Consider the following 16,969-nt stretch of genomic DNA (forward strand, 5'->3'; position numbering starts at 1 on the left):
TCGTTGCGCGATCGCGATCCTACCTTCTTCCTTCCTCTATCTCGATCTCGGCGGATTCAGTGGGTCTGTGTGTCAGAATGGGTCACGCTGTGAGAGAATCATACGCGCGGGGAGCAGAGCGAGTGGAATAGCGTGTAAGGTGATAGGACGAGGAGAATGAAGCTCGGCCCGTTGAACGGACGAGGAAGGCTGCGAGTTGTTTAGAGGCCTTTCGCAGGGGAGCCTGAGGGAAGCGAGGGGGACGCGTCACGTCACGTGTACCATTGGTAGGTCCGCGGACTGCGTTGGCACAGCTCCTTACGTGGGAGACAACTCAGCCCGATTCGCGAGGGATGGCGGATCGCCGAATGGTATATATTTGTCCGGGCTTGGTTCTCCTGTCGTCAGTCTCCTGTCGTGGATCCTGGGCCCCGTGGAAGTGCTCTCTCTCTCTCTCTTTCTCTCTCTCTTTCTCTCTCTCCCTGAATATTCCCAATATTCTTTCGTGGCGTTTCACGTTTCTCTTCCGCCGTGTCGTTGATCCATCATTTCGTCGATCGAAAGTAACGAAGATTATATTATATTCGATATATAATAGAGAGGAAGATGATCGTCGATCTATTCAAGTGTGTGTCGATCTTGTTGGCGTGGTGTGCGCTCTGCGAGGGGATAACAGAGGTTAATAACAAGGAAGAGGAGAGCCTGGTCGACAGGGGATTCAGAACGATGTACAGGGTGTACGAGGATTGCCAGCAACGGAACATAGCTGTGTCGCCGTGTCTCAAGAAGAAGGCGATAGCGTTCTTCGAGAGGTTGGGCAGGATACGTAGTCTCCCACTTTCGGAGAATTTCGAGCTGATCAGGAACACGGATACCGAGATACCGAGGAGCTCGTTCACCGAGTTGGAGACCACTTTGGGGAGGACAGCGTCGAGCAAGGACGAGATACTCAACGAGATCCTGTTCGACAGGGTTGCTTCGTTGTTGAACAGTTTCAACGTTCAGATCAGATTGCCAAGGACTAGCCCAGGCGAGTTGAAACGAGGTATGGAGGAGGGACGTGGCAAGATGAAGAAGATGATGGGAATGATGATGATGGGCATGGCGATGAAGATGGCTGCGATGATACCCATAGCCCTCGGGGTCCTGTTTCTGCTTGCCGGCAAGGCTCTGATCATCAGCAAAATCGCCTTGGTCCTGTCCCTGATTATCGGTTTGAAGAAATTGCTGAGCTCCAAGCAGAGCAACGATCATGGCGGTTGGCAGCATGGAGGCGGTGGAGGTTGGGACAGGAGTCTGAAGAACGTTTTGAGCTCCACAGAGGCCACCACGACGGAACTGGCGCGAGAGTATGCGCAGAACTTGGCCTACTCGGCGCGACATCAGCACTGATCGTTGCGGAAAGAAGGGAAAGAAGGGAGATCTTCCGGTTCCGGTTCGGCGTGCATGGGCGCTCGAATCACGTCTACTCCAGATTCCAGGCCAACAGACGTTCGGTTCGCGTTTATTGTTCTCAGAGAGTGACCTCGCAACATTTTCTTCAACATAAAGAAATTATTGATAAAGAATCGATATAGAAACAAGTTCGTTATTATTGTTATTGTTATTGTTATGAATATTCGTGGAAAAGAATAATTGCAGAGAAACTTACAGGTATTTCGAGATTCGTGTCTTTCTTCCAAGAAACATTCAATTATTTATAAAAGAGACGTTTAGAAATTATTAAATTTTGTTACTTACTTTTTTTCGTACACGTGTCTCTTTCTACGAAAAACAAAAAGTTCTTTAACGTCTCTTGATTGTAAATTTTTATAAAAATATTCACGATTCTGTAATATATATTTATACTAAATTCCTACTTTCAACTTTCAACTTATTTAAGCTTCACGATTAAAATTCTATTTCTTCATAGAAAAAATTCTTCGATATCCTTTACTACTCTTATTTTTTCTTTTTTTTTCTTTCTTTTTATCAAAATATTGCTCCACAAATAACATTAAATAATGATAATATTGGACGAGGATTTGTGAAATTTGTGAAATCGAAGTCTTAATTGAACTGAATTTTTTTCTTCCATCATGAGAAACCAACAAGAGCAATTATCAGATAAATACATAATGCGAACGTTAGCGACACTTATCAAGAAATACCGTCACGCGATAATCAAGTGCAACGTGTATTACAACTGCCACTCATTTTCGATCCTCGTCAACCAAGAATCCATTTGGTACGATAATAACCGCACAACTATCTCCACGCATGCGAATTTCTAACGGAACCGAGTCGAGGCATTTTTGTGTTCGAAACGAATTGCAAACAGAGAAAATTACTTTTACGTATTATTTGCAATTGTTTTCTCCCAATTGCAAACAAGGCGAACTCTTTCGTATTCGTTTCCCTAATAGTTCAATTAACCTACGGAGACCCAGACCCAATAATGATCAATAATATCGTTAAAGATAACGACGATATTTAACGTTTAATGCATTTACGCAAAAAATAAAAAAAAAAAAAAATGCGTAAAGTGTACCTGACAAAAAGATACAGAATTTCAATTTAATTTCTCCACTACGAGCATAAACATTCTTATTTCCACTTATCTCGTCATCGTTAAAACAATATTATCGATCATATCTGGGCCCTTATTCTAACAGATAAGAAGTTATTTATTATTGAACGCCATTTATCGCATTTATCGTTATGATACGTATTATATTAACCCCTCTTTGACTATATTTTGTAACAGACTCCTCCATGGATGGATGGATCGAGCCTGAGATCGAATAAAAAAGACGCATAATAATCGACGTGAATAAGGAAGACACAACGATTTAATCGTTTCCAACGCTTATTCTTCAGCTACACCAGATTACGAGAGAATACAATAATATATTACATTCTTACGCCTTAAATCTTCGATTCGAGATCACGTGGGTCGCATTGCGCATGCGCGCGGCCCACGTGATCATAACCTCAAAATAACCGCGATGCGGCTATCGGTTTTACCGAAATCAGTATTATTATCGGCCTCACTTTTGATAATCACGGTGTTCTCGTCGTGAAATAGGTTCGTTCACTTCACTTTCAGACCGAGAACCGCGGCGAACAGAGCGAAGAAGAAGCCTGCAAGTAGCGCGGTAGCTTTTAACAAGATTAGCCCTCCGACCAGTGTTGGAATCAGAGCGACGAATTTCAATTTGTACGCCATCAGCAACGCCATCATCGTGCGGTCCATCTTTCGCTTCTTTCGGCGTGGACGGTCTGAAAACAAAAGGAATAATTATTGTCGTATATGTTCCGTCGATTATCTTCTTTTATATCGATCTGTCTATCGTATATAGATGTAAGGACAATTATGACAGATTTTATTTTTATTCTTGTAACGATCGCGTATTTATCGAGAAATTTTCTGTAACGTTTTAACATAGACAGTAAGAAAGAAATTAATAAATGAGAATGAAAATTACATTACGATTAAGTATCGTTTTATTTGATCATAAAAATATTATTGTTAAATTCTCGAATTTTTCTCACCATCGATCGAAGTCATCGAACGAAGATATATAAATAATATATAATAATAATAAGAAGAAGAAGAATAAATAATTAATTAGAAATTATCTCGAAGAGGCACAAGATTTGAACGATTTCTAATGAAAATCAAAGACATTCGATATTACCTGGTCCATGAAAGTCTTTCGACAAACCGAAACCGGTATTCTTGCTCTTCAGAATTTTAGTTTTATCTTCCATCCGCTGAAGAGCAGCGCTTTGAGATGCAACTTTGTTGTGAACCTCCTTGACAACCTTCTTCCCGACTGGATAATACTCCTTGTGACTCTTCTCGTCACTCTTCGATCCTTCCAATACGCGCGCCACGCAGCTCAAAGTCAACAAAATCGCGACTAGATTCACTCTCGATTTCATCGTCCACGATTTAAACACGGCTCTCAATTCACATCCTCCAAAATACGTTTAAAAATACCTCCGGCTTACGACGTTCTTGATCACGACAGACTGGCCGCACCATGACTTTCCTTAATTATCCATCTCAATTGTTTCTGAAAGCGTGACAAGTGGCAGCTAAGTTTCATATTTCAATTTCAAATTCGATCAATCTCGAAAGAAACTACTTTAATTCAACTTACAACTCTCGTTTTCCTTACCAAAAAAATCTTTCTTATCTCCGTCTATTCCTCATCCACCGATCGTATAACTCGTTTACTAATCTCTATCTACTCCCAATGAAAAATTTTAAACACTTGGAAAATAAATAAAGAAATAAAATAAAACACTCTAAATACTTCGAAATGAAAATTCGTATCGGTGACGGAGGAGTGAGTGCAACAGCGAGCAACCGCGACCGCGAGCTAACTGATGCGCTCTTGATTCCTCGGCAACGATCTGTCGGAGGGGCTGTGGCCGGCCAGGGTACCGCGGCGGGCACGCTTCAGTTACCAGCAGGATCGACAGTCCGTGAAAAATGAGCACCGTGCGACGTGGCGGCAATATATGAGCGCGGCACGAGCTCTATGATCCCGATTGCCGGCGATATATGTGTCAGGTTACATCGTCGAACGGTAAAGGGGATCGCTTCCAAGCGAGCAAGGAACGAACGAACGAAGGAAGGAAGGAAGGACAATGAGGGGGTGGAGCGCTGGATCCCGCGTAATCACACACCGCGACGTGAATCGCTGCGACGTGATTCTTTTTTAGTTACGCTACGCTGTTTAACCGGGCCGATGACAAGTGGTCGAGCGATGATGGAGGAACCGATGAACGGAACCCGCGGGTCTGGGTGGATCCATCCCATCGATGTATGATCGTATTTATAGTAGGGGATTGGAATTGGGATTGGAGAAGGGATGTTCGAGGAAAGAAAGATTGAAAATCTGTGATGGTCGTAAATTTAAGAAATAATGGTTAATTGCTCGTGTTTTTTTTTGGGATATAAGGAAAGTTGAAAATCCCTTGAGATGATAACTCTTCGTTGAAATTTAAGGAAGTGGAAATTAGAAAATATTGAGATATTCGATGATCATCGAATTGGATTAAATGGAGTAATTTGAAGAATATTTATGATTTTTTTCTATGAAAATATATAAATGATGATTCTATATTTAAATTTAAGTTGAAAATTTTTTTATAGAATGACGATTATAAAATGATCGATAATTAAAAAATGTAAGGACCATGTTTGGAAAAGATGTTGCAGTCGTTCCACTTTTGCGTTGAAAATAATATACTAAGAGAGGTTTCTAGCACGGAGTTCCTGGAATCGTGAAAATCGACGCACTGCACGCGATACAGTTTATCGCGTTCTGAAATGAAACCTGCATGAAAACGGAATTCTTCGTGTCAATCGCTTTAAACGCGGATAAATGATTGTTAGAAAGCTGCCTCCCTTGACAAATGCGGCTCTCGATGTCACGCGTATGTTGAAATTATTAAAACACTTTCCTAGACCGTTTCCCCTCCCTCGACGATACTCAAATTTGTGAAAATTTGATTGGTCGCGTATCACGCCGCGCGTACCGTTAGAAAAGTAACTAGAAACAATATTATCTGTAGACCAGATACAATTTCACTGGAACGGTGAAAAGAACTTTCAATAAAAGTTCAAAAGTTCGATAATTCCACCGAACGATAAAAAATGAAAATCGTTTAATTACAGTGACCGAATTTCGAATCGAGAACTCGGCCGAAAAAATTGCATTGAACGACGATAAAACGTAATCGCGAAAAAATCTGTGTTCACGAGATATATAAAAAGAGGCGTCTAAACATCGGAGATGCCGTGTCGCACGAAATCCTCTTCGTACGTACGAATCGAGCTTTGCCCAGTTTCCTATTCAAGTGGCAGGTGAAAGAGCGTTGCAACGTTCCGCGAGGAAGGCAAGGGTAATTTCGTAGCTTCCTGCGTGAACACGGTGACGCGAATAATTGCGCGAGAAACGGGACACGGAATAAAAAGTAGGGGAAGGAGTATAAAGGAAAAATGGGAGGACGAAAATTCTACTATGCCTGCAAAATCACTGTCATCATTGCGGTCCCTCTCTTTCTGCGTTCTTTGTCTCTTGCGTGCCGCGCGTAACGCGATCGATATCGCAATTTTATTTCCAAAGAAATGTAACGGTCGGGTGTTGTCCACGGATACACCCGCAAAAAGCGTCGAAAGCGGCGCGATAAACCAGAACGATCAGAGATTTTTCTTTTCAAAGAACTCAATTAGGATCTCTCGGTCTTTTCTTTTTTCGCCCGATCGAATTGGTTATTCATTCCGTGTTCAGAAAAACGGGACACTTCACGAAGTTGTAAATAATCTGATTGAAAGGTTTGCAACAAGAAACGATCCTTATCCAACTTCCACATTATGCAACGTTATTTTCCTTTACTCGATCGTGCGATATTGAATAACGTTAAAGAGATCATGGGAACCTTAAAAAGAAATCACGAGTAAAAATTAAACGCGTGTACTTTCCGTCGTAGATAAAATTTTCCCCTCCGTTTTGCTCGAACGATTCGCACGATAAACAGATCTTCAAATCGTTCACCGACTCGGCATCGTGAAGATAATTAATTCTCTCGCGTGTTATTAAACAATTCCGTTTCATCTTAATCAAATGATCGAGCGAAAAGAGATTCGTGAGAATCCGACATGAAAAATCCCATCTCGAAAAATCTTCAGAATTAAAAAAACTCATCGAGAACAAGTTCTCACTTTGCCAAACTTTACCAGAAAAGAATCTTTCGTATTGGCGAGACAGATCCTCTCAAAATGGATTAATTGTTCGACTGTGAAATTGGCAGTAATTAACGGATGGCGCACGGTCTCGTTTTTTTCACGAGAGCGCGTCGCGTCCCATTGTCGTCGATCGAAATGTTCCGTTGGGGACCAATCGTGGCCAATGATCGAAGAGAAGAGAAGAAGACGGAGGTGGAATGGACAGTGTATTTTTCGTCACGCGTCAAGTACCGAGTTAGATGGTGGTCTCCTTCTCTGGCCTTTTCACGTCCCACCTATATATAAACTAATGGTCCGGCCTAGGGCGAATGTCAGTTAACATTTCATTTGCCGACTGGACGGTGCTCTGCTTTTACTTCTCTCGAGAATTCTCTCTAGATAAAAATATTTGATAAACAATTGTTCCATGGTGAGATATATAATTATATACACAATAATTCTTGTTTTTTTTTTTCTTTCTTTTCTTCTCGTGATCGATCTCACGATTGGGAGACGTAATTTTTTTTTTTTTAGGATGTAATCGCGTTTTTTTCTTTCCGAAAGTGGATCGAAGTGATAAATTGAATTTCTTGAGAAACGAGGGTGTTTTGTTGTCAAGTTCCTATCGTAGAATATATAGAAGGAATGCTGCTGCTGATGTATCCGTTGCTCTTCCTGCCTCTGTTGACCATGGCGGAAACCACGCAGGCCACCATGATACAGGAAAGATGGAAGCTGGAAAATTGGAGAAGGCCCGCGGATTGGATCGGTGATGGAATTTTCAACGTTGCGGGCACCGTTCTTCCTGTAACTCGATCACCATTCGACGGAATACGAGGTAATGTGTGTGTATATATATATATATTTTAAAAATATAAAATTCCTTTCGAGGAAAATCAAGAATTTTAGAAATTATTTACCGTTCTAAATGATGAAACCGCGTCGACGATAACGTGTTAATTGCACAGTTGCGCGGCAATGTTGTTACACGAGCTCATTAGCGACGTCTAATATGCATCATAACGCGAAAGCACGGTCGTTCACAGCACACAGTTGGTGGTCAACGCAATAACCATAAATGCTTTCCACTCCAGTTCACCTTATTATCTTGTTCATTTCGCGAACGTGACTAATAAGGAGCGCTTCCTTTTTGCCTCCAATGACTTGCGTTATCTGGTGCATCTCCGATGACATAGAAACGGTATCCGATTTTGTGGCTCGATCGATGATCGAAAAAGATATTAAATTTATAGTTATCAATTTAATTTAATTGTTCGTTCGAAAATTGTTCTCATTGGAGAAATTAGAAATTTAATAATATTTGAGAAAAATATATATATATATAATTGTAATGTTCAATTTGTTACAGCACGTAGGAAGAAGAAACACAAGTTGAACAAATACGTTATCCCCCTGATCGTGGGATTCATGCTGATAAAATCGATTCTACTCCCTATCGCCTTGAAGACTTTGGCCATTTTAAGTGGCAAGGCGGTCGTTCTGAGCTTAATGAGCTTGATTCTGGCGGCCATCGTGGGGTTGAAGAAGGTCGCGCAGGGCCACTCGGGAGGGAGTTACGAGGTTCTAACCGTGCCCCACAATAAATACAAGAGGCAAGATTATCTCCTCGACACGGGAGACGACTTGATGGACACCGAGCCTTACAAGTTTTATAGGGAACGACGCAGGAGAAAGTAAAGATTTATATAGGAAAACTTGATCACGTTTCGTTCATTTTGTCCCTTTAACTCCTTTAACCCTTTCAGGATCAAATTTGTTCAGGAGTAAGGGAAAAATTTTCCTTCAGATTAACGAATTAAAGAAGATGAGTTTGATATATATATATATATAATATAAAGAATCGGGAAGAATCTTAAAGATCTCATTTCTAACAATTGAGAAAGATAATTATGAAGAAGCAAAGGATGTTGGACACTAGAGTTGAACATTATTGTTGAACAATATCTTTTGCAAAAGAATCTTGACATTAATTATCCGATAATTTAATAACTAATTGAAGTTATTATTACTATATTGCATATATAATAGAGTTGATCTTAACAATTAATGCGAAAAGAATTAAAATGTTGATCGAAAACGCTTTGCTTGCATGTACAGTGTACTTGTGTCATTTATCAAACAAGTTTATAAAACTTTGTTTGTTCGTACAAATACGAACGAGACTCGCTAATTATTCCGTTACGCAAAAGGAATGGAGCAAGAACGAGGTAAGAAATTAGCGGATGAAAAGTGAAGCGAATCATGGAAAGTGTTTTCGAATAATTGTCAATTATCATTCCCTCGAAAAAATTCCCAATAATTAATCGCTACGAGGTCGATTCTTCGTGAAAAGGAAGCTTGTTTCTTAAATTTTGAGAATTTACGAAGTAAAATTGTTTTGAGAAAATTGATCTCCTTAAATGTTCCATCACTTTTTTTCTAAATTACAAGAGTATTGTTTATATAATTAAATAAATAATAGCCGTGTATTAATTGTGTTTTTTTTTTTTGAATAAATGAAAGTCGATATTAATCTTCATATTTTTAGATAATTTTAAAATTTGTAACTAGTCAAAATTTGGTAATTTTGTATACGTTGTGAAATATTACTTCGTATAGATAGTAAATAAATGGCAAAAGTAATAAAAATATAAGAACTTTATTTCATTCACAATCGTTCGAGTGAAATGAAAAAAATAATAAAAATATAAAACGAGCTAGTACGTTAAATAGGGCAAGTCTCTATTCCACTCCGCTATAAAATTCGTGGAAGAATATAATAACTCGCCTTTCCAATTCATCAAACGTCTCTATTTTTCAATCACTCTTACTCTATTCAGAAACTTTAATTTGCAAAACATTGTCTTCCCAACTAACAATCTATTAACCACCCGAGAATGAAATCACGATTGAAAGTCGAAATACAAGAGGAATATGACAATAGGGAAGAAAGTAATATAGACGCAATCGAAATTGAATCATCGTCGAAAGCAAGGTGAGTAAGAAATTTCTCCATTTAACATACGCTTGGATATTAACGATCTCTCGATCTCCTTTTCCATCGAACGATTCTTTCCGTTTCTTCTCCCTGTCTCTCTTCCATTCCGATATCTAAGAAATCGAAAAATTCGAGAACATTGGTTTTCCACACGGTTTTGACACAAATTATTACAGAAAATAGAGCCGGCCGTACTTTCGTTCGTAATCTCGAAATTTTTCTTGTTTCGAACCGTCGAACAAGTTCGAATCGACCTCGAAACAATCTCGAGAAGAATTAGAAAATGATCGGTTGCGGATGATATATATATACAAGTGGCCGACTTGGTGAGGTTGTCGGGTGTAACCTAGAAAATTAATCGCGAAAATCCATCGAACGTTATACCGTTAACGCAGGAGATGACGAAGTTTCGCGCTGCTGTTAAATATTTAAAGAGACCCGGAACGAGACAATGGAGCGGCGCCCGCGAATAAGGCAGTTGCCATTCCGAGGCACGCGCCATTCCAAAGAAAGAAAAAAGAAAAAAAAAGAAAAGAGGAAGAAGAAGAGGAACGATGCACGGATCGATTGGACATTGTTTGCCGGGCAAATGACACGCTCTGGCCGAGCTACTTACTTTAATTAGGAATTCGCGATAAATCCTTATTAAAAAAAAGAAAAAAAAAATGAGCACATTCGAACATTTATTTTAAGCATACACACACACATATACATATATATATACGTATATGGTTAATTGAAGATCGGTGTTTACTTTGAAAAGAAAAACACGGAGAAATGGATAGAGGTGAACTGCAATTAAAAGTATCGACAAGTACTATCGACCAATTTCATTCACTATAGCGTGTACCTAAACCGCTATTGACACTGTAAATAACGAGCCGGTGAAAGTAGAGTTTATCTCTCTCTCTCTCCCTCGAAAAATGTATGCGAAAAATTTATATCCTACGTCTCGAAAGAAATACTTGAATTTTAGAGGATCGAGTGAGATCTGCCTTCTTTCGTCTACCAACTCAACTTCGAGCTTCGATCGACGTTTAAGTGTACAGTTATAAAGCCGATTCTCGGTACGTAACACGGAATATATCGGTAGTGGACAAAAGAAATAATAATAATCCTCGGAGAAACTATGGGTAATCATATCATCAAGCGTCGTCGTATCAGGAAATCCATCAATGCAACGAGTGGCTTTGTACGACCACGTCTGTGGGTCAAGGTGAACTGCTTGCTCGTTGCACGTGGACGTACAAGATACCTATATATGCGCATTCGTCCCAATTATCTCTCGAACGCTTTTCAATCCTAGAATTTAGGGAAGGAGACGAATGCCACAGGGGATTTAGATGAATTATATATCCGCGTCGATAAATGTATTCGAATAATCCATTGATCCATCTATCGATCCTTGCGATACAATATCGAAGACGAGAATTCGATTCGATAAAAATATTAGATCGATTTTTAAAATTAATTCCAACAGTGTTTCTTTTTGGATCATCGAAAGATATCATCCTCTCTCCAGTGTCCACGCGGTGTCCTCTCGTCTCCCTACTGACCCAAATCTGGGAACTTGGGCGATCGGTATTGCCCGCGCTACTAGGGTCCGGCCAGCTTCTTGCGCCAACTCGGGGAAGAGTCGGCCGTTTGTTTAAAAAATTATTGAAGAAAGTTCGGCGTGACGGGGAGGTGGGTACAACAACGACGGTGTACCAAGCGCGATGACGCCTTGTGTGTGCCTTAGTCGTTCGTCGTCGTCACACGCGTCATCCGCCGTGAGAGTGGGGATATTGGGGAGGGTCCCAGCTGGCGAACACCTATAAAGATAGAAGCTACGGAGGGTCAGATCACACTTTGCTCCGAAAATTTTCCGAGGATCGATTCTCGTGGACAGTGAGAGAGAGAGAGAGAGACATTTGCCAATTGTCAGGAAAGATGAACAAGCTGGTGATTCTGGGATTTCTCGCCGCTTCCGCGACGGCTGTGCCCACGTCGGTTGTTAACAACGTTCAACTGAACAGGGATCTCGATTGCTTCGAGCAAGAGAACGCGCTGTTCAGCTGTATTTCCGTCAAGACTGTCAGCATGCTGGACAGAGCTGCCAGGTCCAGCGATATTGAGATCATCGATGGGGTCAAGTTTGTAAGGGAAACGCCGAGTGAGTTCCAACCGTTCGTCTATTAATTTTTTCTTCCCTCTTCTAATATTCGTGATAAGATATTCCTTTTAAAATTATTATTCGATTTTCTTCGTGACGTTGATCGTACGAATTGCCACAAAGTTTATCTCTAAATTAACTTTTCTCTATTACTGCTCGTTTAACTTGTTTCTTCTTCGAATCAATAGTAATATCTCGATAAAAAGTGTAGAAACTGGATATTAAATTTGTTCGTTCAAGTGATCCTTTCAGGATTTTTTCTTTATCGAATTTAATTACGGAATAGATTAAAGATGATTAAAGTAATAAGCATCGCGGTTCGACGAGGTGTCATTTCTTCCTTCCAGTGGAGCGGAATGGAAAAGAGCTGAGGAGCGAAGTGGATATCATGAACGAGCTGCCGAGAGACGCGTCGGATAGAGCCATCAAGCTGATGGGTATGATGTTCGACTCGGTCATGTCCTTCGTGAAATCCCACAGTTTGAAGCTGAGCATGCCCGAGGAGGGCTCGATCTCCCGCGCTCTGGACCAAGGTAAACTTTCTATCTTTCTATAGATAGAAGATAGAGGAGACGTGCGCATCCATTACGTAATCCTTCCCACCCTGATGACCGTTCACGTCACACACATATGAACGAATAAACCAAGTGTTCAACCAAGCCTTTCACCTTCGTGATATCTACACGATGCGCCGCGGCAACCTGTTCCGGATAAACTCGTTCCTCGCGCGTTCCACCTCCTACGTTCGCTTTCCTTCTCAAATTATATACACGCCATGCTCGGTAAGAAAAGAGAGAGGAAAAAATGCTTATTCGAAGTTAATAACAGTAAGACTATTAAATTAGCAACCATTCAACGATCGGTTGGGAGTAAACGTGTTGAGAGTAAAACGTGTATGTATCTTGGATTGGATTATTTTTTAGAGTAATTTCGTGACAAGCTCGAGAGAATTATCTTCAATTCAAAAGAAGATGAATACTTGTACTTGAGAATCTAAATTTTCTTTTTTGTGTAACACTTGTTATTTTACGAACGAATATTCGTCGATAAACTTGGCATGTCATCAATCAATCGTCATCTATTGGATCTAATATGGATTCAAATTTTGACAAAATTCTGCAAAATTCTTTAGAAGATCTTCATTCCATTTTCTTTCTGCCAAAGTGGCGAATAATTTTGCGTTTTTCAGGTCGTACCAAGATAAAGAAGATCGCGTTGCCGCTGATCGCCGCGGCGGGGGTGAAATTATTCGCCCTGATCCCAATTGTGCTCGGAAGTCTGGGCCTCCTGGTGATGAAAGCCCTTTTCGTGGGCAAGATCGCCCTTCTCCTTGCCGGGGTATTGGCTTTCCAGAGGCTGTTCGGCAGCGGCAACGGGGCGACGAGTTTCTTCAACAAGAACAATCAGCCGTCAACTGGATGGGTGGACAACGGAGGTGGGCAAGGTTGGTCGTCGGGCAACGTCGCTTCAAACGTGCAACCTCAGGGTTACTACAGAAGCTTCAACGATCAAGAAACGGATGCCCATTCTATGGCATACTCGGCCCAGGCGCCGATCACGAACGAAACCAATTGAAACTCGGGTCGGATGAAAAATATCGCGAAATGTTTGAACGAAGAGGAATCGGTTGGTGGCCATATCTCGCGAGTCTGGTGCGTTTAAATGATGCTATCTAGATAATTAATTCTCGACTGCTAGATTAATATTTATTATATTAATCCCTTTTGTATTAATAAATTATTCGTATTCAACATTTCTTACGAAACACCTCTTCTTATTTATTAATTCGTTCATCGTTATTAGTCGAATCAATCCAATTTGTTTTCACTCGCTTCATAAAGACAATTCCTTTTTCTTGAAAAATTTATATTCAAAAAAAAAAGAAAAAGAAAAAGATCTCTGAAACTCGACATCACTCGACACACGATCGCTCTCGTAAGTCCGATAAATCGAAAGCCGATTTCTAATTTGGGATGTAAATAATTCGTTATGCGCCTGCAAAAAATATTATATACGATGCAACGCGCGAAGGTGCATAGAAAAGCGGCCGATACGTGATTAGTGTGTGTTCGCCCCGCCGCGAAATATCGAAATGTTCGACAATCGAATGTCTGTGGCTCATATTCCATTCAGATCGGACGTACAGTTTCGTTTCCCACTCCCACCGCTCTTGTACCCCATTTTCTCGCCTTCTCTCTCTCCTCCTTTCTTCCTCTTCGTTCGTTCCATTTCCTTCTCTCCTTCTGACCGAAAACAGATTCGGGACACGGCGGCAGCGGCGCAACAGCGGGTCGTCCGTTTTGCATGCCGCGTGTTCCGTGTCACACGCGGCAACAGGCACGGAAATCTAATTTTCACCGAGAAACTTATTACACACCGCCGTCTCGCGTGTACCGCGCATCGTCCGAGGCATACACCGTCCAAGGCGAGGAAGGCGGGCGGGCATTATCGCGTGGCCACATCGGTTCGAAAAAAGAGAAAAAAGCGTCGCCTCTGGAAACTTTGCCGCACATTGTGATTGGAGATTGGACAAAAGGCGCCGCCACACACATCCTTTTATTGTTCTTACGATTTCGAGAGAAATATCTTTAATTGTTGTGAAGTACGATTGTTGTTCTCTCGCCTCGAATAGATGCTCGTTTGAATAGAGAATTTGGTAGAAAGTATCCGAGATGGACATCTCCTCGTCCATGCCTTTCCACGAATAAATCGTGATTCTTATTTCCAACGTCTCCCAAATGGCGAATGGACGCCGTTTGAAAAGATGCTTCTTCCTACTTTTCTCTAAAACAAATTATCCGCACCTTAAAACGGCCTATCAACTTTCACGCTTTTCAATCATCGTTAAGATGCTCCTTCCATTCCAGAAAATTGTGTATTCTCACTCCAAGTTTCTACAAATCCGTATTTCTCCATTTATGTCTCTCTCTCTCTCTCTCTCTCTCTTTGTCTCGAAGCAAACACAGTGCTCGTCGAACTTTTTCCTTTTCTCTCTCTCTCTCATTCTTTACTTTACCAAGTAAAAAAAATATGTCATCCGGTCTTTCGATATTAAACGATTTCGTGCAATTATTAAGAACGCGCAGTAAAATCGTTGGAAAAATTAACATCGCTTGCTTTAGGAATTACGCACAAAAATATTCGATATATCTTTTGAAACTGACTTTGACATTTATCTTAGATAGATAAAAAGAGTAATAATAATAATAATAATAATAACGATTTGATAAAAATTGTTGACAGATACAAAACAAGTGATTGATGGCAAAATCTAATTGGAAAACATACGAGATCGCTCGAAAGTGATCGCGCTGAAAAGGAAAATTAAATTTCTATCGGTTTGAACGCAACGTCACTCGCGTAGAAGCCCGCTCATCGTGGGCTTAGCGTAGATTGGCGAGACGTTGAAATTAAAATTCTTGACACCGCGGTCCTTGCACGTCGCTTGCCAAATGGTTCAAACCGCCCCCACCATCGATCACGGGCCGAAGTATAAAAGAAAAATTTGCCCCCGGGGCAAACAGTCAAAATCCTCGCGCGTTCGTCGATACCCAACAGATTTTCATCACGATGAAACCGTTTAACGCGATTTTATTGGCTCTATTGTCGCTCGCCTGCCTCGCCGTCGCGGAAGATCCGAGAAACGCGGAGATCAGGCTGACGAGGGCGATGCACGAGTTAAACGAGAGGGATACCATCAACGTCTACGGCGACATCATCACTTTGGAGAGGGTTGCGAGTGACGACGAGGAAGGAAGATCGACGAAGAGCGAGGACCCTCTAATAGGAGAGATCGAACGATTCTTGAGGAGCAGGAGGATTCGTGTTCGTCTGCCCAACGATGGATCTTCCGCAGATATGTTTGGCAGAGCCTTGGGACAGAAGGAGATGGGCGTTGAACTCAGAGCCTTGACCACGGGTGCATCCGAAGGTGAGAATTATTTTTTTGGTATGAGATAGATAGAAGGGGAGCGAGAAGTAGAAATTGAAATTGAATTTTTCTTAAACGTCGCTTTTGAAAAAAATAATATTCATCACGCGCGAATTCGATGAATCAATCGTGTGGAAAATAAGGGAGAAAAATATCGAGTCGTTTGAAATTATTCAAAGGTGAATAATTCTTAGGAGATCTGTTTAAAACGTCGATCATATTTTTTTTAAGTTTTAAGCAAAAATTAGGAATTTTTTTCAAGAAACGAAATCGATCAAATATCAATTATTCTTGAGTCGAGCTTGAGTTTTGACTACATGTGTCGCATAAATGTTTTCACTACATATCGAAAGTCTCCAAGCTTTTATTAAAAAGAATCGAAACTAGAAAGTGAAATTCGAGAAATTAGAAAATAGAAGGGGGAGAAGAAGAAGAATAGACTACATAAAGAAACATATAAATCTTTTTCTCCAAAAGAAGAAAGACTCACCAAAGAATTAATCATGAGGAAAGCTCGAAGGAACTTTCTATCGAAAAAAAAACCATTCCTTCGATCTCTCCTTTAGCCTACATATCGATCATCTTAAGCATTCGAGGCCTCGACGACTCCTTCGAATACCAAAGCGCGAGAGAACGCTCAAACTAATGGAAAAATATTCATGCTCCACGCAAGTGACGATTCTCTAATTTAACCAACTTGAATTCCACGCGTCTCGATCTTCGAGGCGTCGAGCCGGTGCTGCGAACGGATCGCGGCACGTCCGCCAACTTATAGCCCCTCGCCTTTCTAAACTCTCTCTAATACGATCGAAGTAAGCCAGCCGAGGCGAGAAACGATTGGCTGCAAAAGTGGGACTTCCGGTGGCGAGGCTTCCGATTGGTGGCGAGAATCCGACGCCTCCTCGCGCGCTCTCCTCTTTTCCTCGGCCTCTTTTCCTCGCCTCGAAATTTCCACCAATTTTTCTTTTTTTTCTTTCTCCCTCTCTCTCTCTTTCCCTTTTTTCTTTTTTTTCTCCCCCTCCCCGAATCAACCTCGCTCCCGCGTGCCTTCCTTCCACGGAAGGAGCGAAGAGAACGCGCGAGAAGGTGACGAAGAGGGACAGGAAAGTGGCCGCGTAGAAAGCCGACACGCGTCCCACTTCCTCCGCATCCGCGAAAACGACAGAGGGGAGGGGGCAAAGT

General features: G+C 41.2%; 5 protein-coding genes across 6 annotated transcripts in view; 4 read left to right on the top strand and 1 right to left on the bottom strand.

The window, feature by feature from the left end:
* Positions 1-1,449, top strand: part of LOC102674376 — a 12,246-nt gene extending 10,797 nt beyond the window's left edge. For both annotated transcript variants that reach the window (XM_031514944.1, XM_006609312.2), the window contains exon 3: positions 580-1,449. In XM_031514944.1, coding sequence (XP_031370804.1) covers positions 586-1,371 — 786 coding nt within the window. In that variant the 5' untranslated portion in view covers positions 580-585 and the 3' untranslated portion in view covers positions 1,372-1,449. The remainder of the gene's footprint in view (positions 1-579) is intronic.
* A 1,265-nt stretch (positions 1,450-2,714) lies between these two features.
* LOC102674242 lies at positions 2,715-4,163 on the bottom strand. The gene is made up of 3 exons (XM_006609311.2): positions 4,146-4,163; positions 3,660-4,040; positions 2,715-3,240 (listed from the first exon to the last, which is right to left on the bottom strand). Exons 2-3 carry the CDS (start codon positions 3,904-3,906, stop codon positions 3,053-3,055), a joined length of 435 nt encoding a protein of 144 aa, XP_006609374.1. The 5' UTR covers positions 3,907-4,040; positions 4,146-4,163; the 3' UTR covers positions 2,715-3,052.
* Positions 4,164-7,343: 3,180 nt separating this feature from the next.
* LOC102675984 lies at positions 7,344-8,506 on the top strand. The gene is made up of 3 exons (XM_006609326.2): positions 7,344-7,541; positions 8,073-8,397; positions 8,470-8,506. The coding sequence occupies exons 1-3, from the start codon at positions 7,349-7,351 to the stop codon at positions 8,489-8,491; spliced, it is 540 nt and encodes a 179-aa protein (XP_006609389.1). The 5' UTR covers positions 7,344-7,348; the 3' UTR covers positions 8,492-8,506.
* A 2,837-nt stretch (positions 8,507-11,343) lies between these two features.
* Positions 11,344-13,607, top strand: LOC102676130. The gene is made up of 3 exons (XM_006609327.2): positions 11,344-11,856; positions 12,204-12,389; positions 13,046-13,607. Exons 1-3 carry the CDS (start codon positions 11,634-11,636, stop codon positions 13,429-13,431), a joined length of 795 nt encoding a protein of 264 aa, XP_006609390.1. The 5' UTR covers positions 11,344-11,633; the 3' UTR covers positions 13,432-13,607.
* Positions 13,608-15,361: 1,754 nt separating this feature from the next.
* Positions 15,362-16,969, top strand: part of LOC102676264 — a 2,677-nt gene continuing 1,069 nt past the window's right edge. Inside the window, exon 1 of the mRNA XM_006609328.2 lies at positions 15,362-15,787. Coding sequence (XP_006609391.2) covers positions 15,427-15,787 — 361 coding nt within the window. The 5' untranslated portion in view covers positions 15,362-15,426. The remainder of the gene's footprint in view (positions 15,788-16,969) is intronic.

This window comes from Apis dorsata, unplaced genomic scaffold (assembly GCF_000469605.1).
Source record: "Apis dorsata unplaced genomic scaffold, Apis dorsata 1.3 scaffold_52, whole genome shotgun sequence".
Taxonomy (NCBI): domain Eukaryota; kingdom Metazoa; phylum Arthropoda; class Insecta; order Hymenoptera; family Apidae; genus Apis; species Apis dorsata.